General features: G+C 40.2%; 1 protein-coding gene across 2 annotated transcripts in view; it reads right to left on the bottom strand.

Moving 5' to 3' along the window:
- Window positions 1–4,791: 4,791 nt before the first annotated feature.
- MYB (MYB proto-oncogene, transcription factor) overlaps window positions 4,792–23,149 on the bottom strand; it is a 38,152-nt gene continuing 19,794 nt past the window's right edge. For both annotated transcript variants that reach the window (XM_054492449.2, XM_054492445.2), the window contains 3 exons: window positions 22,490–22,600; window positions 20,592–20,699; window positions 4,792–6,096 (listed from right to left, as the gene is read on the bottom strand). In XM_054492449.2, the coding sequence (XP_054348424.1) occupies window positions 5,980–6,096; window positions 20,592–20,699; window positions 22,490–22,600 (336 nt within the window). In that variant the 3' untranslated portion in view covers window positions 4,792–5,979. The remainder of the gene's footprint in view (window positions 6,097–20,591; window positions 20,700–22,489; window positions 22,601–23,149) is intronic.

Here is a 23,149-nt window from a genome sequence, read left to right as displayed (position 1 = left end):
TTGAGAAATGAAAAAATTAAGATACAAGGGCCAATTACTGCTAATGAGAAAAAAGCATTTAAGTGATTATGAGTTCTGGTTTTTTCATACTTAATCTAAGATGCTTATATGGGAAGATGTTAACATGGAATAGGCTGCAGGAGTCTAGAATTTCAGAGCGGGCTCAGGGGTGAAGAGATGGTATTTAAAGCCACAGCACTGATGAAATCCTTTAGGAAGAATGATGGAGAGAGAAGGAGGAAAGGGCCACTTGAGGCCCAAAGTGAGGAGGAGCAGCGAACAGAGGGAATCAGTGAGAAGCAGGAAAACCAAGAGAGTCATGCCTGAAGCCAAGAGAGAAAAATGGTTCAAGAAAGGGGGGGTGTAAACTCTGTTGACTGCTGCCAATAAGTGAACTAAAATGAGGCCCAAGAAGTGACTAAGGATTTGGCAAAGTGGAGGTCACTGGTGACACTGAAGAGGCAGGCATGGCAGAGTGGGGGCAATGAAAGTTCATGTGGAGTGGGCGGGGGGAGGCAACCTGGGGAAGTGGGGACCTGCCACACAGAATTCCCTTAAGCAGTTTTGCTGAGGAGCAGATAAATGGGGTGGTATGATGGGGTATATAAGGGGATATTGTCCACTTGGGTCCAAGAGTTTGAGACCAGGCTGGGCAACATGGTGAAACCTTGTCTCTACAGAAAGTACAAAAATTAGTGGGGCTTGGGAGCACGTGCCTGTAGTCCCAGCTACTTGGGAAACTGAGGTAGGAAGATCACATGAGCCCAGGAGGCTGAGGCTGCAGTGAGCCCTGATTGTACCAATACTGATTAGCCTGGTATGACAGAGCATGACTCTGTCCCCCTGCCAAAGAAAACGGAAAAAGAAAAAAAATGGAATCATACTGATGAGGGAATATTGTCTTTCCTGCTGGGAGTTGTAGACCATGTTAGTGAGATGGAATAATTGGGAGAGAGGAAGACAATGATGATGTCGGGGAGAGAGAGAGTATTCACAAGATGAAGCCCCTGAGGATACAGAGGAATGGCTTGCAGAGGCCAAATGGATGGGCCGGTCCATGATTGCAGCTGTGCACGCTCACCCATGCTAACAAGAGACAGAGTAGGCACGCAGGTGTGGCTGTTGATGGCTTCTCTTTTCTCATTCGTGTAGAAGTCAAAGTTATCTGCTGGGACTGGGTAGAAACGGGATGGAGAGTTTGAAAGCGGTGTGAAACTGTTTGGAGCATGGGAAAAAAATATACTAACTAGATATACTCAGGTAGTAGAATTGCCTGAGTGTCCAAATACAATATATCATCATGAATTTAAAGATAAGTTGTTATATTTGGGTTTTTTATTCAGCAAGTTTAAGAAGTCACATCTTACTCTACTGTCCTTTGCAACTTTTGCCTGACTTTATCTGTCAGTCCTGCCTAGCTGTCAGTTCTGTAGGAAACCTGTCTTCTTCCTCCACGTCTAGATCTGGTGCTCTCCTGTGGTCTCTGTTATCCCTATTCTGATTATATAGTAGTAACCTTTACTCATCTGTACCTCCCATCTGAACATAAGCTCACAGAGGGCAGGGACTTTGATCTATGTTGTTCTGAGCTCTAACCCCAACTTCTGACACAGCACCTGGCACAAAATAGAGCCTCGACATGTACTAGTTGAATTAAAGAAATATAGTCTAAAGACAAATATCAAACAACCTCTTTAATTTCCATATTAGCATCAAGATTATTTTCTTTTCTTTCTTTTTTTTTTTTTTTTTTTGAGATGGAGCATTCCTCTGTCACCCATGCTGGAGTGCAGTGGTGCAATCTTAGCTCACTGCAACCTCCACCTCACAGGTTCAAGTGATTCTCGCGCCTCAGCCTCCCAAGTAGCTGGGATTACAGGCATGCACCATCACACCCCACTAATTTTTGTACTTTTAGTGGAGATGGGGTTTTGCCATGTTGGCCAGCCAGGCTGGTCTCGAACTCCCGACCTCAGGTGATCCACCTGCCTTGACCTCCCAAAGTGCTGGGATTACAGGCATGAGCCACCGCACCTGGCCAAGATTATTTTCACTGAATAGTAATTTTAAAAAATTATTAACTGTTTATTACCAGAACACCAACAAGTTCCATAAGATTTATAGTTTAGCTTCCTTTTGCTATAGGGAGCAAAGTTACTATGTATAATTGTATATAAGTAAACTTTACTTTCGAAATTTATTTATTTTCAGAGATGGGGTCTCTCTGTGTTGTCCAGGCTGGTCTCAAACTCCTGGGCTCAAGGGATCCTCCCACCTCAGCCTCCCAAGTCGCTAAACTTTACTTTTACAAAGAGATTTGTATTTTAGCTGACTTCCTTTCCTCAACTCTACCCTCTAAAAATGGTGACTAAGGAAGAATTGATTTTTATAATAGTAATGGTTCAAAGGAGAAAAATAAGCCCCAAAATTGTAAGTATTTTAAGTGGAGTGTAACAGACCTGCACATCGCATTTTTTTTGGATTAGAAAGCAGCAAGCTTAAGGAAAAATATGCCCCCTACTTCCCACATACATATTTGTACAAGGAGGAGAAACATATTAACTAAAATGTTAGAATGATTAGTAATATTTTGAGAAGATATAATTGAGTTTTAAAGTAAGTTTTTAACAGAATAGTCTTAACACACAACTGGGGACATGGGTCTTGGAAGTATTCACTTTCCCATCGCTGGGTAACAGACATTTTTCGCTAATTGATCGTAAGTCATCATGGTAACTTATCTAATCAACAGGCACGGCAACATTTTACAGAGATGCAATAATGTATTTACTTGCAGAATCTTCACAATAACAACCTTGACTTGAGATGCATTTTTATCTCCAGTATAATTAAAATATAAGTAAAATGAAACTTTGAGAGATTAAGTAAAACATACAAAGTCATACAGCTGGTAAAGGGTAGGGTCTGAATTCAAATCAAGATTGGTGGCCGGGTGCAGTGGCTCACACCTGTAATCCCAGCACTTTGGAAGGCTGAGGTGGGAGGATTGGTTGAACCCAGGAATTTGAGACCAGTCTGGGCAAGATGGCAAGACACCACCCATATTTAAAAAGAAAAAAAAAGATTGGTCTGGCTTCAAAACTGATTTTCTTTCAATAAAGCAAGACAGTGAGCCCCTTATGGGAAGCCCTGATGATATCTAACTTCCCTTTCAGTTCTAATATTGTATAATTTCTAAAGAAAGAAGGAAGTTTATCCCTGGGCATCTCTCTTATCTTGAATTTTCAGTCCCATCTAGAGGTCAGGGACACATCAGTCTTCTCAGTGCCTCTCCTGTTCTCTGGATGGACATACGCAGAAGCAACTTCACACACAGTAACTCACAAGTGCAGCCTTTCATTTAAGTCGTATACAATACTGTTTTCACTTGTACTACCTGAATTCCTGCCGTAGAGAGCAGGATGATTTTCAAAATTGATCAGAACAATCAACGTTTTGGAGATGCCTGTGAACTGGGAACATGTTCTGTGAGTGTGAGTATTTGACCATAACAGCTAAATTTACACTCCTTTTCATGAAGTTAGGTTTTTAGTCTCTAGTTATTGGGTTACAAGCGTGTTGGAAATATAAATATCTATTTCAGTTCTGTAAGATGTTGAGTTCACTCTTGTCATTAATAATTAAGTGACCTCTCAATCTAACTGTGTAATTGGCAGTGCACATTATCAGCAAGATGGGCATTCGACACACTACACAGCAAGCATCACTGGACTGTGGTAAGTGTACATAATAACAAACATTTGCATAGTGCATTATTTAATAAAAGTTTCACTGTGGGAAATAACTCATTGCCCAGATAAGGAAAAAAGGCTCAGAGATGTGAGTGACTTGTCTAAGTTCAAATTGCTAGTAAGTGGCAGAGTCAGCGCTTGGAAAAATACTCAGAGAGGGCACGAATATAAAGAGCTTCCTAACACTGGGAAGACGTGTCATGTCATCTATCAGCAGGACAGTAAAAGTCCACCAAATTGACTTAAAAACTAGTAATTAGGCGTAACAAATCCTTGGCTCTATGAACACCAAGTGTATCACGCCCATGAGAATTCAGAGTTGGAACAGAGTGAGTAAAGGAAATTTAAAGGAATTTATGTTAAAAGGGGTATTACAGCATAGTGAAGAGAACAATAAGCTGAAGATGGAGCCAGCAGAGATTCATCTGTGAAATGGGGCTATTTTGAACGAACGACTCCGCATACCCTTGAAGGATCACAGGCTGGCTCCCATACTGGAGCTCCCTTGTCCTCCAGCTTCTGGTTGGTTCTGCCAGTGAGGACCCCTGGGCAGAGATAGGAGAAATGGGGAAACAAAGTTAGGGTTTACCCTTGGCTCCCTCCCTGTGGGGTCTCCTTCGATGGCAGTGGTCTCGTCAAAGGCTAGTGCTCCTCTCAAGGGCTCCTGCTTTCCTGACTGTCCCCCTCCAGGCAGCCTTCCAGGTTCCTTCAGGCCTGCACCCTGTTGCTCTCCTAGCCCCTGCCCATATCTGTGGTATCAGTACATTTGTGAACGAATTTCCCTTACAGCATCCGCACTCAAATGCCGCTAGACCCTGACTGATGCATTCTGGAAGATTCCTCCCCATTGTCCATGTGATTGTTTGTGAATTATTTAACTTGGTGTGCTTGTTCTTTCTTCTCCATTGTAATGATTCCTGGCTTCTTCACACGAAATGCATATGGTGTGCAATTATTAGAGGAAAGTGCTTTGAGTCTGCTCCATTTTCTTTAAAGTGTAACTGTTGTCCATAGTGACAAATAAGAGAGAAAACAAAAGTAGGTAAAATAAGGGCACATCTTTATTTTGCTACAAGGCAGTAAGTACACCGTCATATCTCAAAAGTTCAGTGCTGGCCATCTTGCATCAAATGTTCTTAAGGCAGTGACTGGCTATCAACCACAGTTTCTGTCTCCCCAGTTGCAAACACAGGATCCATGCAACAGTTCTGAGACCATACACTTAGAAACCACAGGGGATGCGGATCTAATGCAGAACTCCCAAATTATAAAACAGTCAGGCTACACTCAAAACAAAACATAGAACATCAACAACACAGATCTCCCAAAAAAGAAGTGCAATGCATGCTTTTATAAACCAACAATAACAAAAAAACCACAATAAAAAATGCAGAGTCTCCCAAACAAGTTTTCAAATGTATTACAAAAGGAAAAAAATGTATATATATATAAAATTAAAAAGTCTGAAATACTAGTGCATAGTCAATTACCTAACACCAAGTTTCTTTTCTTTCCGTCCAAGCTCTACTGCCCCTCTGATACTAGCAGCATGTCTACAGGCTAAGACCATAGCAGCAAAAAATGTTTTTCATTTGGCATTTACAAAATTAAATTACTGAATAAAAATATAATTTTTTATAAAACTATTTCTTACAGTAATAATTTTTAAAGCAAGCTAACAGAAAACTCATAAAATGGTTTGGTACAATAAATGTACCTTCAATGTCATTAACCATAAATGAGCATTTACAATCTGGATTAAATGTCTCATGGTATTAAGTCTACACTTAGAGTAATGCTTTTACTGATTTTTAAAAATATATGCATATGTTTAGTGATCGAGAAAAGTGAAATACTGGAGTACCTTTTATGTGTAAAATTTCAAAAAACCCATCACAGGAAAAAATACTGATCTGTTGGATCCTTTAAAATACAGATAAATCATTTTATGTTTTTTAAAAAAATCTGCATTAAGATATTAACAACTGGCTACAATTCATTACCTAATAATTTAGGTAAGACTGTTATTTATTTTTAAAAATCCTTTTAGTTGGGTGAAATCCAATAAGATTTCATTCAACTAAATGCACTTGGTGCTGCTCTCAACTGTTGTACCACAACAAAAATAGGTTCTTCTCCCATTCATGAAAAGTTTCATGTTGAGGAATGATATATCCCAAGTCAACTTGAAGTGTTCTGAAAACCATAATGCTTTTCTGGAAATGTCTCACATGACCAGCGTCCGGGCTGAGAATGCATTCACGTATTTACGAGCTTGACTGGAAGCTGTCATCTGCTCCTCCATCTTTCCACAGGATGCAGGTTCCCAGGTACTGCTACAAGGCTGATGGAGAAAGGGACGGCAACAGAAACGTCAAACAAAGAAGCTCATTCTATAGACCCAGCAGGGCCAGTATTGACCAACAGATGGCAAGTGGTTGACACCAGGAAGGCTTTGTCAGATAGAGTCTTACCTCCCTGGCCCCCAGAAATCCAGTGTTCTTAAGGGATATGGATGATCAGAAATTATTTGTTAAGAGGGAAAACTCATTCCAAGCAGCTTCATAAGATATAATCACATCTTCATATTTTAATGCCTTCAGTCTATTAGGCAATTTTACAAAGCTGGAGACAGGAATGAGCATTATTCTCCAGATACCTAAGGTGAGCTATGGCCATCTACTCACTAAGCAAACTGCTGAGTGCCGTAGCCGCAGTGCAAAGCAGCTCATGCACGCGCTGGAATTGATCCACACCTGCTAAGTGTCATATATATGTTTTCATCAATTACTTTAGAAATATTTATCAGTATAGTTTAATTTTTTTCTTTTTTTTTGAGACAGAGTCATGTTCTGTCATACCAGGCGGATCAGTATTGGTGCAATCACAGCTCACTGTAGCCTCAGCCTCCTGGGCTCAAGTGATCCTCCTACCTCAGCTTCCCAAGCAGCTGGGACTACAGGCATGTGCCACCAAGCCCCACTAATTTTTGTATTTTCTGTAGAGACAGCGTTTCACCATGTGCCCAGGTTGGTCTTGAACTCCTGGACTCAAGTGATCTGCCCATCTTGGCCTCCCAAAGTGCTGGGATTACAGGCATAAAGCCAGTATAGTTTAATTTTTAAAGATACACTAGAAGACACAAGATGGACCTAATACCTAAGGACAGCATCTCCATGCCAGGGACAGTGGCACTTCACATTTCACATGCATTATTTCATTAAAACAGCACAATCACCCCAGGAGGCAGGTTCATTCTCTCTCTAGACAGGCTAGAGAATGGAGACAGAAAATAGAGGTAACTTGCCCAAGGCCACTCTGTAGGTAAGTGGTGGACTGGCTTTGAACTTTGCTGTCTCCAGCTCCTGCGATGCCTCTGTGTTGCCTCAAATGCAAACACGTACTATTTATGCCCCACTTGGTTTCCAAAAGGACGTAAGATGATTACAAAAGAAATACAAGACAACAGAGTTTAAAAATGTGTATAAAGCAGAGTAATAGGGAAACAAGTTTGGAAAAAATAAACCCAGTTGGCCCTCTGCATCTGTGGGTTCCATATCTGTGGGTTCCACATCCATAGAGTCAATCAATGGCAGATCAAAAATATTCAGGAAAAAAAATTGCTGTGTATTGAACATGTATAGGTTTTTTCCTTGTCATTATCCCCTAACAATATAACAACTATTTCCATAGCATTTACATTGTATTAGCTATTATAAGTAATCTAGAGATGATTTAAAGTATACAGGAATGAACGGTTACAATGTACGTTATTCCAGTGATAAATACACTCACAGCCTTGACTTTGACCACTATGCAATATATCCATGTAACAAAATTACACTTGTACCCCATGAATGTATACAAATAATAAAAAAATTTATATGGGAAGATGTGTATAGATTATATGCAAACACAATGCTATTTTATATCAGAGACTTGAGCATCCCTGGACTTTGGTGTCCTTGCAGGTTCTGAAACAAATCCCCCATGGACACTAAGGAACAACTTAGTTGTTCATAACACGAAGATGGTATGAGATTTGCACACAAAACACCTGCCATAAAGCACAGTGCCCCAGCTAGATGTAACCTCCCGCTTGACTCTGATCTCTCTAGCAGTCAATGCAGAGAGGGGAACAGAAACACAAACAGACATAAGATTTGGTGGCTGTAAGCTCAAAAGGAAACCAGTGGGTTAGAAAAGGCACTATTCCTGGTATTGCTATCTGGAGGGATTATTTTCCATGGGACAAAAGAATAAGAAAGGCCTTAGCTCTTCAGAGCCTACAGTGTCCTTTATGAGACAGAATGGACACAGGTGAAACAGGAGGAATAATAACAGGCCGTGTGTGCAGGTTTGTGGTGTTGCCCATGGGAAGAGAGGATGGGACATGAGGAACTGTCAAGGCAATGCTATGGGGAAAGGGTGAAAACAGCTAAGATTAGGGGAGAGAGAGGTGGAAACGCAGGGATGTCATCCAGGGAGCAAGATAGCAGGAAAGAGGCAGGAAGCTGCAATTTATACATTGCCAGTGGGAGGGGATGTGGAGGGGCGGAGGGCAGAGAAAGAAAGGGTTACACGACAACATAAAACAAGCCCTCACTATATGCCCCGCATGCCTCTAAGTGTTATTGATATAACTTCTCTCATTTAATTCTCACAAAAAACACCTGTGGCATAGGTACCATTCACTGCATCCATTTTACAGACCAGGTAATTTGAAAGGAAGAGAGGATTTAGGCGCCATACTCAAGGTTACCCAGGTAAGAAATGATGGAGCAAGAATGTCACCCATGGGAACACATCCCTAGTGAGTACCAGACGCTGCCTCTATTCGAGTTCTTATCAGGAACAATAAAAGGAACCTGGGAAATTGTGTGCTCAGGGCACCAGGGCCTTGGAATCCAGGATAGTGTTGAGATGGGGTGTGAGAGTCCCTAGACTTTTTAGCAAAGAAACATAATTCTACTAAAACAAGGTATGGGTACAGTGGTAGGGTTTCCTTGCCTAGCTGCTGGAACAAAGTTTCCTGACATAGGGTTTGCAGTGTAATGTTCTAGCTTTTAAACTTTCCTAGGGCACAAAGCTTGTGCCATCTCCCCACTGATGTCAACAGCACTGTCTACGAATAGAAATGTTCACTCTGAAAGCTCAGAGGCTCAACATATAACTTGAAATACTACACAGCAAGATGGATTATCATAATATTTTCCATGAACTGAGTATCTCAAAAATGACAAGACAAAGATAACAGACAGGTATTCTGAATTGCCTTCTATTCCGAATTTAATGTTTTCCTAAACAAAATTACCAGGTTAGTTACAGTATTTGAAATAGTTCTGAAGAAATCATGTTTCTCTAGCCTCAAGCATGCAGGTGAAATACACATATCTCTCTGGTGTCTATCTGTCCATACAAATTCCCGAAACATGAAATTGACACAGGAAACCAATTAAAAAACAAAATTTAATGTTATCTTTTCAGTTACTGAGCTTGCATTTGTAGTCGCTACAACAGTGTGACATTTAATAGTGACTACTTGAGGGTGAATAGTTCAATATGGTGAATATGAAGTACGATGCAGGGCTTATAGCAATGATTAGATGCACATGGAGCCAAGGACTTGGATCTTAAAGAGCAAGTGACAAAACAGGAAGCAGAATGAAATATCTTCATATCATAATATCTTGTATGTAAATTTAAATTTACATAAAGACACACATAGAAAAGAAAAATACTTGAAACGAATGGAGGGGAAGGGGAATGAAGGTGAGAATGGAGATGTGAGAACCAGGAAAGAAAGGACTGTTTCTGTTTTACTCTAGCTAAGAATTTTTCCAAAGTCTTTAAAATGGCCTATTAGAATTTTCTTTTTCTATTTAGCTGGGCTTCAATCAATATAGAATTTTCTTTTCTATTTTTCTTTTTTTAGATATAGGGCCTCATTCTGTTGCCCAGGCTGGAGTGCAGGGGCGTGATCACAACTCCCTCAAACTCCTGGGGTCAAGCGAGCCTCCTGCCTCAGCCTCCTGAGTAGCTGGGACTACAGGAGTGTGTCACCACGCCCAGCTATGTTTTTTTAAAAAAATTTTTTGTAGAGAGTGGGGGTCTCGCTATGTTGCCTAGGCTGGTTTCAAACTCCTGGCCTCAGGTGATCTTCCTGCCTTGGCCTCTCATAGTGTTGGGATTAAGGATAAGCTACTACAACCAGTCAGAATTAATTTTCTAAATGTGTAAATTATCTTAAATGCTATGTTAAAACAATCTTATGCTTGCTATTACTATGCCTCTTGTTAAAAGTCAAGTTCTGTGTCTTTTCTGTTTTTGTTTTTGAGAGAGGGTCTTGCTCCTTGCCCAGGCTGGCACAATCACAGCTCACTGCAGCCTCCATCTCCAGGGTTAAAGTTGATTCTCCAACCTCAGCCTCCTCAGTAGCTCAGACTACAGGCAGTTGCTACACTACACCTGGCTAATTTTTGTATTTTTGGTAGAGACAGGGTCTCACTGTGTTGCACAGGCTGGTCTCAACCTCCTGGACTGAAGTGACCCACTTGCCTCGGCCTCCCAAAGTGTTGGGATTACAGGCGTGAGCCACTATACCTGGCCTAAAAGTCAAGGTCCGATCCTTTGTAATATAGTCCTTAGGCTGACTCAGAATTCCCAAAGTCGATTCAGGAGAATCTAGTACTAAGTATTATCAACTGAATCTACTTTCAACTTGAAATCCGACTGTGTTCCTGTGAGATCCCCTACATGGCTCATCACTGTATTCATATTTAGCTCTTCCTCCAGGACTAGGTATTTAAAAATGAGATCAATATAAAGAAGGTACCATTTATTTTTAATTAGAGTTCTGAGAGACCTTTCCAAACAGTTAGCTTCTCCTGAGTCAAGAGAGAATTTACCAAGAAACAAATAAAAATGAAATATCCAAATTCCAGAAAGCATAGCATTTCTGAGTCATATATTCCCTGAAGCTCAGAGCTAGGGCAGCCAAGATGACTTGGAACGCCTGATTCTCCCAGTATAGACAAACACCAGGATGTGGTAGCCACCGTGTACGAGAACCACTGTGTGTAGGAACAAAAAGGCCACCAAGCATGAGCGAGGCAGCTCCTTTTCTGCACCAGGAAAGCACAAGACAAGCACATCTTACCACAATAAATGAAACAAACTGGTCAGAGTAGACATATGCCTATGTCGTGAAAGTCAAGGAAGATCAGAAGATTGAGTACTTTGGTACAAAAAAAAAGAAATGCTCCCTTTCTCCCATCTTACCTGAAGCCTGGGAGCCCCATGCCAACTTTTCATGCAGAAAGAATTATTTTGACAAAGGAAGATTAATGTCTTTGTGCTGGAAGAACATTTTTAAATACTGTCATACATATCTTTGCAAATTCTCCTTGTTCTCTCTCCCTAAACTTTAGTTTCATTTACCCTAAAGAACTGCTGAGAATTATGGGTTTCTGCATATGAATTCTTGTTAAGTTACTAACCCATGGTGCTCTTGCAGACATGTCACTCTATCATAATTCATTTCAACATTAATAATCCTACCCACACATCCTCCTCCTGTGGCCGGGGAGTCATCTCGCTTATCCTGTAATATGCCTTTAATTGCCCCTGGGCAGAAGTGAACTATAAACAGTCTGTCAAAGCTTTAACTGGGATATCCTGTTAAAGCACTTTAAATAAATATTGCCATCCTTTGTAGAAAACAGAAGAAATAAAAAGAAACAAGACCATGTCCACAGGTGGTTTTCTGTCAGAATTAGATGATCTTCACATTTTCATTTAGAACATGAATAGTTTTTTCATCAAGCTGAACAAAAACGGTTCTTATTATTATATTCATACAGCAACTTCACCCAGTATCTGCTGGCTTCAAAAGCCTTGGCAAATTATGTGTTTTACAATTTGCTGACCTAATAAGAAACTTGTATAAACTAAAAAAAAAAAAAAAAAAAGTAAAACCAAAGCAACTCATCAGATGGTATTATGTTTTTATTGTGTTTTGTTTTAAAATAAGCAGGCATCAATGGTATCTAAAACAGTAAAAAATAAGAATTTTCTGCTTATTCTATTTCACCTATCTGAAAAAAAAATACTTCCTCTGGACTAAAATTCTAAAAATGAGAATTCCTTCCCAAAGGGACATCTTTTGAAAAAATGGATCAGTTATAAGAGAGACTGTAGAAATCTTTAGTTGTCTCTGGAAAGTCAGGGATAAGCTTAAACTGAAATGTTGCTAAGGTAAGATTAATGGTTACCAAACTCTTCTCGAGAGTAAATGCTTCCCTAGGTTGGCACAAATCAATTAAATGAGTCCAACTTCAGCAATATTGATTGTCTATAGAAAATAATCTTAAAAGTTACGGAAATAAAAATCGAGACGGTGATTGGAAGTTGCCTCATCCACCAAAGCCTCCACTTCCCAAGCATAAATTAACAATTGCAAATGTGGATGGACCTTTCCCAAATTTGGAGTTTGTCCCAGATGTCTCTAGAGGTTTCTTCACCTTTCACATTGATAGACTTTCTAAGTTTATATCATATAGCCTAGGGTGGCACAACTTTTTGCAATATCCTTTTCCTTAGTCACATATGAGTTCCAAACTATTAAGATTAAGACCAGTGCCAAATTGCTCTAAAGCAATTCTATCTTTGCTGGCCTGCCCAAGGAAGATTTTATCTCAGAATGTTTATTCTCTCTAAGTGTCACCAAACAAAACAAATGAAAAATCCACATCTCAAGATGTCTGGGGCAGGGCATTCTGACTCTGAGCTCAACATAGTTTCTCCCTTCACTTAGCCCTTCTCAGTTCAACCCAAAAGCTATACACAGAAAAGCTGCTTAATTTATAACATTTTTTGAAAGCAGGTCACTGAATTACTACTGACAGCCACGTGAATTTCTGCCAGGGTAAGTGGAAAAAAGTGACCAAAAGGGAGAACCAAATGAGTGTGCAGGCATCCAGGGGAGCGGGTCAGCACAGCACACTAGATGAAAAAGGCTCAGAAAGATCTCTGTCGTGTGCAGACGGTTTCCATGTCTGTTTAAATGACAACACGAGCAGCAGAAAAATAGAGAAAACCAGTACATCTGTTGCTTCATCTCCATCATACCGTGAGGTCTGACTACCTTTATTTCAAGGAATCAGTTGAATCAGCTCTCTCTTTTGGTGACCCACTGACACAGTTCTGTAAGAGTGGGACAGGGAATAGCATGCCAGAGGAAATAATATACCACAATGAAAAAAACAAACAAAAACCCGAAAAACAAAAAACCACCCTGGCCTTTGGTGAGGGCTCCTTGCCTGCATTTCAAGGACAGGGACTATGTGGAGCCTCTGCCTAATAATACCACCAGTGTATAGTGGCAAGTGTGCCGCCATCTTGAAAGCAATATTATACCCATTTGATCTTCACAGTAACCTGTGTGATGAGTGAAGGATATTCCACGGTCCCAAACTTATAGTTTGCTTAATTGTGTTCACTTGATGAATTAAAGTCATGCCATTTGAAAATGGTGGAGTCTAGCCTGGAACCCAGGTTCTGTTGCCCCCATGCTTGTTTATTATACTGCTCAGCAGTGCCTCTCAGGCAAAAAGGGCTTGCCTTATTTTTTTGAAAAATATAAAAGTTCACAAACAAATAACATAATAGGAGCAATCTAAAACACGCTGAACTGAAAGCTGAGTGGAGTATCAACTGCTAGCAATATTTTTAAATTCTTTGATACTGTGTAAATGTGTTTAAATAATAATGGCTGGAGAAATTTCTTTAACTTAAACTCCTTGTTTTAAAAAAGTCAGGCCATGGCCAAGCCAAGTCAGGAAATTAAAATTTAAGGCTGTCATTCTGTGGTTACGAAAAAGAGGAAAGTGAGTGAGTAGAAAGCCTATGAACACATCTTTTACACTTGGGTTTTAGATAGGAATAAAAGGAAATTATAATTTAAGAGAAAAATACAGAAGTTCAGAAGGCTTATAACTTAAAGTACAGTTTTTGATCTACCAATAAAAATGTCTACCTTAAGAAAAGTTGATTAGCATAATGTGCTTATTTCAAAACAAAGGAAATGGAAAGCACGCTGAGGAAAGCAGGCAACTCTTTTCTCCTTGCTGAGGAGGGAGCTATGCGTCTGCCTCGGTCTCTCTCGGGTAACTACTGAACGGCAGAATCCAGCAGCGTTCCACAGTGCCTTTCCTACCACAAATGCACGCTTTCTAGGCTGAATGTTTTCACTACTTCCTCATTTGTGACCATTTTATAAGCTTCTAGACTCTATCCTCTACCCCACACAATGTGGAGAAAAGGCTGAATACTGACAATGATATGACATGAAAATCTCATATATTCTGAGCCACATGAAAGACACAAATATGAAAAACATCTCAGAACATTTTTATTGTAAGAATATCCTGTTTGCTTTTACAATTTAAAATGAAAACAACTGTGAAAATATAAAAGAAACATAACAATTATAAGATTATGTAGCTGTTGCAAATTCCTTTTGGAAAAAGACTAAGTAATTAAAAAAACAAACATAACATGAGTGTACATAACGGCTTATAAAAGCCTCTATTTAAACACTGTAAATTATAGATTGGGGATACATGGAGAGCTCTGGATTATTAAAATTCACTGAGTCTTGGCTGGGTGTGGTGGCTCACACCTGTAATTCCAGCACTTTGGGAGGCTGAGACAGGCAGATCACCTGAGGTTGGGAGTTTGAGCCTGGCCTGGCCAACATGGTGAAACCATGTCTCTACTAAAAATGCAAAAATTAGCTGAGTGTGGTGGTGGGTGCCTGTAATCCCAACTACTTGGGAGACTGAGGCAGGAGAATAGCTTGGACCCAGGAGGTGGAGGTTGCAGTAAGCCAAGATTGTACCACTGCACTGCAGCCTGGGTGACAGAGTGAGACTCTGTCTCAAAAAAAAAAAAAAAAAAAAAAATTATTTGTATCTCAATGACGAACCACATAACAATGGACAGACTTAGCACCCTGATTTTGGTGTCTATGTACCATTTATCACTAAGAGGATTCAGAGCACCATGGGGAAATGGCTGATTCCAGTAAGAGAGTAAGGAAATGTGGCTATTAAATTAAAGCAACTTAAATTCATTCAAATTGAAAATTCTGTTCCTCAGCAGCACTTGCCATATTTCAAGTGCTCAAAAGCCACTGGCTATCATAGTGGATAGCAGCATATTAGATATTTCCTTCACATCACTGTAGAAGTTCTATTAGACAGCACTGGACTAGAGAGTAAAAGAGATTTAAGAGGCTTAACCAAATGCAATGTGTGAAATTGTTTCAATTTTGATTCCTTTTTGGATTAATGGGAAAATTTAAATATACCTGAGAATGAGAAGATTAAAGAATTATTGTTAAATATGTAATGATGGTATTAGGTTATATATAAAAATGTCTATTTTTAGAGACACATCTGGAAGTACACGAGAATAAAATGTTATATTAGTTGGAATTTACTTTAAAATACTTCAGGCTGGGCAGGGTGGCTCCTGCCTGTAATCCCAGCACTTTGGGAGGTCAAGGCAGAAGGACTGCTTGAGCCCAGGAGTTTGAGGACAGGCTGGGCAACACAGCAAGACCCCATCTCTTAAAAAAAAAACAAAAAAAAAACTAGCTGGGCATGGTGGCATGTGCCTATAGTCCCAGCTACTCGGGAGGCTGAGGTAGGAGGATTGCTTGAGTCCAGGAGGTAGGCTGCAGTGAGCCATGATCTTGCCACTGCACTCCAGCCTGGGTGACAGAGCAAGGCCTTGTCTCAAAAAAATAAAAAATAAAAAACTGGCCGGGGGCGGTGGCTCACGTCTGTAATCCCAGCACTTGAGGCGGGCCGATCATGAGGTCAGGAGATCGAGACCATCCTGGCTAACACGGTGAAACCCTGTCCCTACTAAAAATACCAAAAATTAGCCGGCATGGTGACACGCGCCTGTAGTTCTAGCTACTCGAGAGGCTAAGGCAGAAGAATCACTTGAACCCAAGAGGTGGAGGTTGCAGTGAGCCGAGATCGTGCCACCACACTCCAGCCTGGGTGACAGAACGAGACCCTGTCTCAAAAAAAAAAAAAAATTAAAAAATAAAAATAAAAACTTCATAAAAAAGAGATGAGGTAGGCCAGGCGTGGTGGCTCACATCTATAAGGCCAGCACTTTGGGAGGCCGAGGCAGGTGGATCACTTGAGATCAGCAGTTCAAGACCAGCCTAGTCAACATGGTGAAACCCTATCTCTACTAAAAATACAAAAATTAACCAGGCAGATGTCTGTAGTCCCAGCTACCCAGGGGACTGAGGCAGGAGAATCGCTTGAACCTGGGAGGCAGAGGTTACAGTGAGCTGAGATCGCGTCACTGCACCCCAGCCTGGGTGACAGAATGAGATTCCATCTCAAAAAAAAAAAAAGAGATGAGGTATATATGGCAAAATGATAACAACTGTTGACTCTAGAACATAGTATATTTTCCATATTTCTATGTGTGTATAAAATTTATAATAAAATGTCAACCACACAGCTTCTCGGCATTTCTAATTTTAAAACAGCAAACGTAATTTATACATATTGCATGTGCATTTATATGTATGTTAGAAGCAAAACCATAATGGCCCAGTGTATGGGCCTCAAAAATAGTAATAATTGCTTGTCTAAAATGTTATTGCCATAATCAAGCCGGGATGATTAAAACTGAAATGATAAAACACAGAATTGCGTAGTTCCTGTGTTCTTCAATAAACTGTTCTTGCACCTAAGTTATTTAGACAATTTAGAGGGATAGATGATCAACTGCATTACACCAGTTGCAAACATTTTACATTTTAGAAGTATTCAAATTTTAAAATATTTTGAAACTCCTATTTTGCTGTTTTAATAAAAGCATTATGACAAAAATGTCTAGATGGTTTGGCTAAAATCCCACTTAATATTTGATTTATTATAAGTACAAATTACAAAAATTACAGATTATATAAAGTACTCTTAAGTAAAATACATATCATTTAATAAATGTGCAATATGTTCAATAATACCATGTGTGAGAAATATGCCTAATTAGGTCAAATTGGATTATCAATAGAAATATATGAAATAGCACTGTGTTTTAAACAAACAAAATTACCAAACTGCATGAAAACATCTATAGAAATATTATTGAGTCAGGATTATATGAAATACAGGCGATGTATGTTTAAATATTTAGAGTCACTTGATGCATTTTCCAATACTTATCACAATAGTCTGAAACATTTTAGAAATCACATATTTCTGTGGTATCAGAAGCTAGAACTCCAGGACATAAAATGAAGGAGATACTTGGTGTATAACATTCATTCATTTAGTGAATATTTCTTTTTTCCTCCCAACTGGCAAGTATGTAGAACAACATTCACTAAGTATGTCTTAAAATAAATTAGTATCTATTACAGCAGATTAAATTTTTTTTTTTTTTGAGATGGAGTCTCACTCTATTGCCTAGGCTGGAGTGCAATGGCGTGATCTGGGCTCACTGCAACTTTCACCTCCTGGGTTCAAGAAATTCTCCTGCCACAGCCTCCCAAGTAGCTGGGATTACATGTGCGCACCACCACGCCCGGCTATTTTTTTGTATTTTTAGTAAAGGCAGGGTTTCACCATGTTGGCCAGGCTGGTCCCAAACTCCTGACCTTGTGATCCACCCACCTCAGCCTCCCAAAGTACTGGGATTACAGGTGTGAGCCACCGCGGCTGGCCTTAAAAAAATTTTTTTAGACACAAGGTCTTGCTCTTGTCTCCCAGGCTAGAGTGCAGGGGTATAATCATAGCTCACTGTAACCTCGAACTCCTGGGCTTAAGGGATCCTCCTGTCCTAGCCTCCCAAGTAGCTAGGATTACAGGTGTGTACCACTACACCCAGCTAATTATTATTATTATTTTTTGAGATGGAGTCTCGCTCAGTCACCCAGGCTGGAGTGTAGTCGCGCTATCTCAGCTCACTGCAAGCTCCGCCTCCTGGGTTCACGCCATTCTCCTGCCTCAGCCTCCTGAGTAGCTGGGACTACAGGTGCCCGCCACTACGCCTGGCTAATTTTTTTGTATTTTTTGTAGAGACGGGGTTTCACCGTGTTAGCCAGGATGGTCTCAATCTCCTGACCTCGTGATCCGCCCGTCTCGGCCTCCCAAAGTGCTGGAATTACAGGCATGAGCCACCACGCCCAGCCCAGCTAATTAGTTTTTAATAGAGACTGAGTCTCGCTATGTTGCCCAGGCTGGTCTCAAACTCCTGGTCTCAAGCTATCCTCCAGTCTTGGCTTCCCAAAGTGTTGTGATTACAGGCATGAGCCGCTGCGCCTGGCTTTACAGCAGATTATTAAAATATATCTGGTCAGTGTAAAACAGTAAACTATATAGTTTAGGCAGGAGTATTGACTCTAAAATTAACTTTCAAGTCTCAATTATTCAGTTTGATAGAATTGACAAATATTACCTTCACCATACACAACTTAATCTCAGTGTACAGATGTTACAATCAATAAAGTGCCAATATGACTCACTGATAGACAGGAGAATACGGATTCATAAAATAGAGCTATAACTTAATTTTGAGTTTCAAAGATAACCAATATTTCCATTAAATAAAATACAAATATACTGATAAAGTTCAATACTGAACTCTGGGTTTCAACTTATGTAATGGTAATTGTCCCCAAGTATATTTATGTGTTGGCTTTTTGAAATTTAGAACAGACTTTTTCTATGCTACTACAAATACAAGTTGGCCCCAGACTAGGTTAGAAAATATACACAAAACTTAATCTAACTTAATTAAAACACTAATAGCAGTAGTTGAATTCTGTTCTCTAGAAACCAAGGGCCAAGTAACTTAGGTGGGAATAATAACAAAAAAAAAAAGCAAAAGCTTTCCTTCTGGACCTAAGAACTGCTCTCAGGAAAATTTTGAAATGGCTACCCTTTGCCTTGAAATCTTTGTAACTCCCTTTCTGGGTTCCTCTTATGTCTGAGTGGAGTTCATTCTCTTCCTCCTCTCCCAATTCTTTGTGATATTCTTTTTTTTTGAGATGGAGTCTCATTCTGTCACCCAGGCTGGAGTGCAGTGTCACGATCTCGGCTCACTGCAGCCTCTGCCTCCTGGGTTCAAGTGATCCTCCTGTCTCAGCCTCCCGAGTAGCTGGGATTAGTAGAGATGGGGATTCACCGTGTTGGCCAGGCTGGTCTCAAACTCCTGACCTCAAGTTTTCCGCCCGCCTTGGCCTCCCAGAGTGCTGGGATTACAGGCATGAGCCACTGCGTCCGGCCTCTTTGTGATATTCTGAGTCTTCTCCACACGGGGCCGACTCTAGCCTCACTGACGCAGGAACTTGTCCAGATTCCCCATAAATACTGACTCCCTGTCTCACACTCCAGTCCACAGCCATTTTACCAAAACAATTGCTGTCAGAGAGAGGCCAGGAAGGAAGCAATCTGATTTAATTAAACAAAATGTGCTTGCAACCCTTATTTAAAAATAATACTAAGTACCAGCCGGGTGCGGTAGCTCACACCTGTAATCCCAGCACTGTAGGAGGCCTAGGTGGGCAGATCACTTGAAACCAGGAATTCAAGACCTGCCTGGCCAACATGGCAAAACCTCGTCTCTATCCAAAAATAAAAAAAACAGTTGGGTTGCTGGGGGCTCACACCTGTAATTCCAGCTAATTGGGAGGCTGAGGCACGAGAATCACTTGAATCTGGGAGGCGGAGGTTGCAGTGAGCCGAGATCACCCCACCACACTCCAGCCTGGGCCACAGGGTAAGACCTTGTTTCAAAAAACAAAGCAATATCAACAAAAAACCCTGAAAAAGTAAGCGTCGCAAATACTTAAACAGGGCAAGTTTTCAGATTCTCACAATTTGGAACGAGAAAGCATCACAAGGATGGGAAATCCCTTTAAGGGAATGGGCAGACTCTCAAAGGCTGCTGTCCTATGATCGTGCCATTTAACTTACAGCAAGAAATATGACTTTCAGCTTCTGAATCCAGGCTCTTCACTTCCTCTAGGGTTATGAAGTTTCCCTCTGCATGGCACAGGGGGATGGAGGAGAGGGCTCTGCAGGTGGCTGGGTATTGGGCTATTTAATGTTAGAAACTGCTTTAAATAATTTAGGGAAGCAAAATTTGCATTCTTATTTACATTTGGCTCAGGATTAATTTGGAATTTGTTATATTTCATCAACACACACCCACTTTAGGGTTACAAGGGAAATCTCTTTTGATATTAAAACCTGACAGCAGATGGTCAACTTCAGATTGGCCTCACAACATTGACAGTTGACTTTCTTATTCTGACAGTCAAATACATTGCAATTATTTTCTGTCTGACTAATTTCAGACTTCATTTAAAATTGGAACAGTCTCTGAGCTTTGGTTGCCTAGGGATACAGCATAAAAAATAAAAAATTTGGAACATAAAGTAAACTATATCGATATATTTTTATAAAACATTTGAGGGCAGAAGAAGATAGTGACACATGTGTAATACATCTTAGTCTCACTCACAATAAGAAATGTTTCATTTCATCATGCTTTGGGGAATCTGCACTCATAAAAATTTCTAGCATGTCTCATATGAATAGCAAAAAGGAATTATTGGATTTTTCTAGACATCAAGAATTGTATAAAAGCATTACTCCTCTATGTCTAAAACGTTGAAAACGAAAAACAGACCACCAGCACTACCATCACCACCACCACCACCACCACCACCACCGCTGAAGATGACAGTTTTTCAGTGAATTAATTTTAAAATACTAATGTTGGAATAGTAATTACCTGCAAGGGGCTCGCCAGGGACCTGTTTTTAGGTACTGTAAATGCTTTGAGAACATTGTCTTCATCTTCTGATGCTGGTGCCATTAAAACGGAGCTTGTAAGAATATTCTAAAGGGAAGAGAATAATTTGAAATTTAAATGAGGTTGGCTAATATGAGAGCCAACATTTTTCTAACACTGTAGAGAGTAGATTACTATGAGATGATACACATTAGCATAAAAAAATGCAGTTATCTGCCAGAAATTCTCCCCACTATGAGCTAAAAGGAGAACTCAACTATGTCTGAACCTTAATCCCATTGTGGCAAACATCACCACAACACAAAGCTCCTTTGGGATCCCAGAGTTCTAGGCATGTGTTAGGCACTCAAAAAACATCTGCTAAATGAATTAATAAATACATGCCTTTCAAAATAGAAGATTTACTAAGTTCTGGGGAGAGAACACTTTATTTCATATATTGGTACAGAACTATCAATGTTTTAGAGCTATAAATTATTGGCAAAAAATGGTGAAAAGTAGCGAATTTAGAACAAGACCTTCTGAATTCCGACCCAGCACCATCCCTTATTAGGTATATAATCTTGAGCAAATGACTAAGCCTCTTTGTGCCCCTGTTTTCCAGTTGACATAATAGAAATGATAATAATACCCACCTGGCTGGGTGCAGTGGCTCATGCCTGTAATCCCAGAACTTTGGGAGGCCGAGGCGGGTGGATCACCTGAGGTCGGGAGTTCAAGACCAGCCTGACCAACATGGAGAAACCCTGTCTCTACTAAAAATTCAAAATTAGCCGGGCGTGGTGGCGCGCGCCTGTAGTCCCAGCTTCTCAGGAGACTGAGGCAGGAGAATCGCTTGAACCCGGGAGGCAGAGGTTGCGGTGAGCCGAAATCGTGCCATTGCACTCCAGTCTGGGCAACAAGAGCGAAACTCCGTCTCAAAAAAAATAAAAATTAACAAAAATAATACCAACCTTACAGTATAATTGTGAGAATTAACTGAATCATTTCATCGAAAGCCCCCAGAACAGTACTTACCACTTAGTACCCACTAAATAAATCTTTTTTTTTTTTTTTTTTTTTGAGACGGAGTCTCGCTCTGTCGCCCAGGCTGGAGTGCAGTGGCACAATCTCGGCTCACTGCAAGCTCTGCCTCCCGGGTTCACACCATTCTCCTGCCTCTGCCTCCCGAGTAGCTGGGACTACAGGCGCCTGCCACCACGCCCAGCTAATTTTTTGTATTTTTAGTAGAGACAGGGTTTCACCGTGTTAGCCGGGATGGTCTCGATCTCCTGACCTCGTGATCTGCCCGCCTCTGCCTCCCAAAGTGCTTGGATTACAGGCGTGAGCCACCACGCCCGGCCCTCACTAAATAAATCTTAGCAGTTGTTATTAGCTCTGATTTTTCTTAAGACATAAGGACAACCATTCACAAATTATAAACTTTAAAAATGGTGGTAGTAACCCAAAGCAATTGGGTACAATCCTGGGCATCTACTATAGACAACGTGGTTGATACCATATGAGATCCTACACAAACCAAACAAGAGACAACTTAACAAGAAGATAATATTATTTAGAAGACAAATAAAGGAAAATATATAAATGAACATAGTTTTTATATCCATGTAGCAGATTTTTTTAAATGGCCAAGGCACTCAAATAATAAGAAAACAAATAATGAAAAAGTCTGCAATGTTTCTAATACATGAAAAAATCTCAACTTTATACTCTACATTAATAATCATTTTTAAAAAATCACGTGCAGGAGAATATTTAGAAATAAGATGCCTTAAAGAGGGAGTGCTGAAACCGCAGCAGCCCCACATGCCACACACAGGATTTTGTGAGGCACCAGCGTCACATAACAACTTGGGGGCTGGTGCACACGTACTTACCGGTGCATCTGCCACAGGCGAGGTCTGCGTGAACAGTTGGGTATTCAGACTGTCCCCTTCCCAGTGGTGTGAGCAGAAGAAGTTTCCTGATTTATCAGTTGGAGATTCCACCTAAAAGCATATAGAAAGTGCTTTGTTGTTTCTAGAACTTCCTATGAAACATGTACAGTCAGGAGTATATTTCTGGCCAGTCCCTCAAATACTTAAAAACTATGTTGCTAACTTACACTATCAGCTCAATTTGCTCTAAATACACTATCAGCTAAATTTGCCATCAGTGGATTCAATAAAGAACCACTGATGGCAAATTTAAAATGTGACTAGCTCCAAATTTACTGCCCCTATAAAGCTCCTACATTTTCAACCAATGTCCTGATTCTAGGTGTTTATTCTATTAAGAATATATTTTAATGATACACCTAGTAGTGTTGTATCTGTCAAGGATTTTATTTTGGTGACATAAAAGATCTTTTGGTGACAAAAGACTGGTTTTTAATCACACTTCTGGTAAAACTCTCCATTACTAAATAAGCAAATCAGATTTTTAGCTATAAAAAAAAAATACTTACTTTACATGAAAATAAATTCAAGAAGCACTGTATCTAACCTGCTGGAAAACAGCTGTTGCCAACAAGCTAAAACTTTGATCCTTGCAGGTTA

The sequence above is a fragment of the Pongo pygmaeus genome, chromosome 5, assembly GCF_028885625.2.
Source record: "Pongo pygmaeus isolate AG05252 chromosome 5, NHGRI_mPonPyg2-v2.0_pri, whole genome shotgun sequence".
NCBI classification, from domain to species: domain Eukaryota; kingdom Metazoa; phylum Chordata; class Mammalia; order Primates; family Hominidae; genus Pongo; species Pongo pygmaeus.
This window is presented reverse-complemented; position numbering and strand designations above follow the sequence as displayed.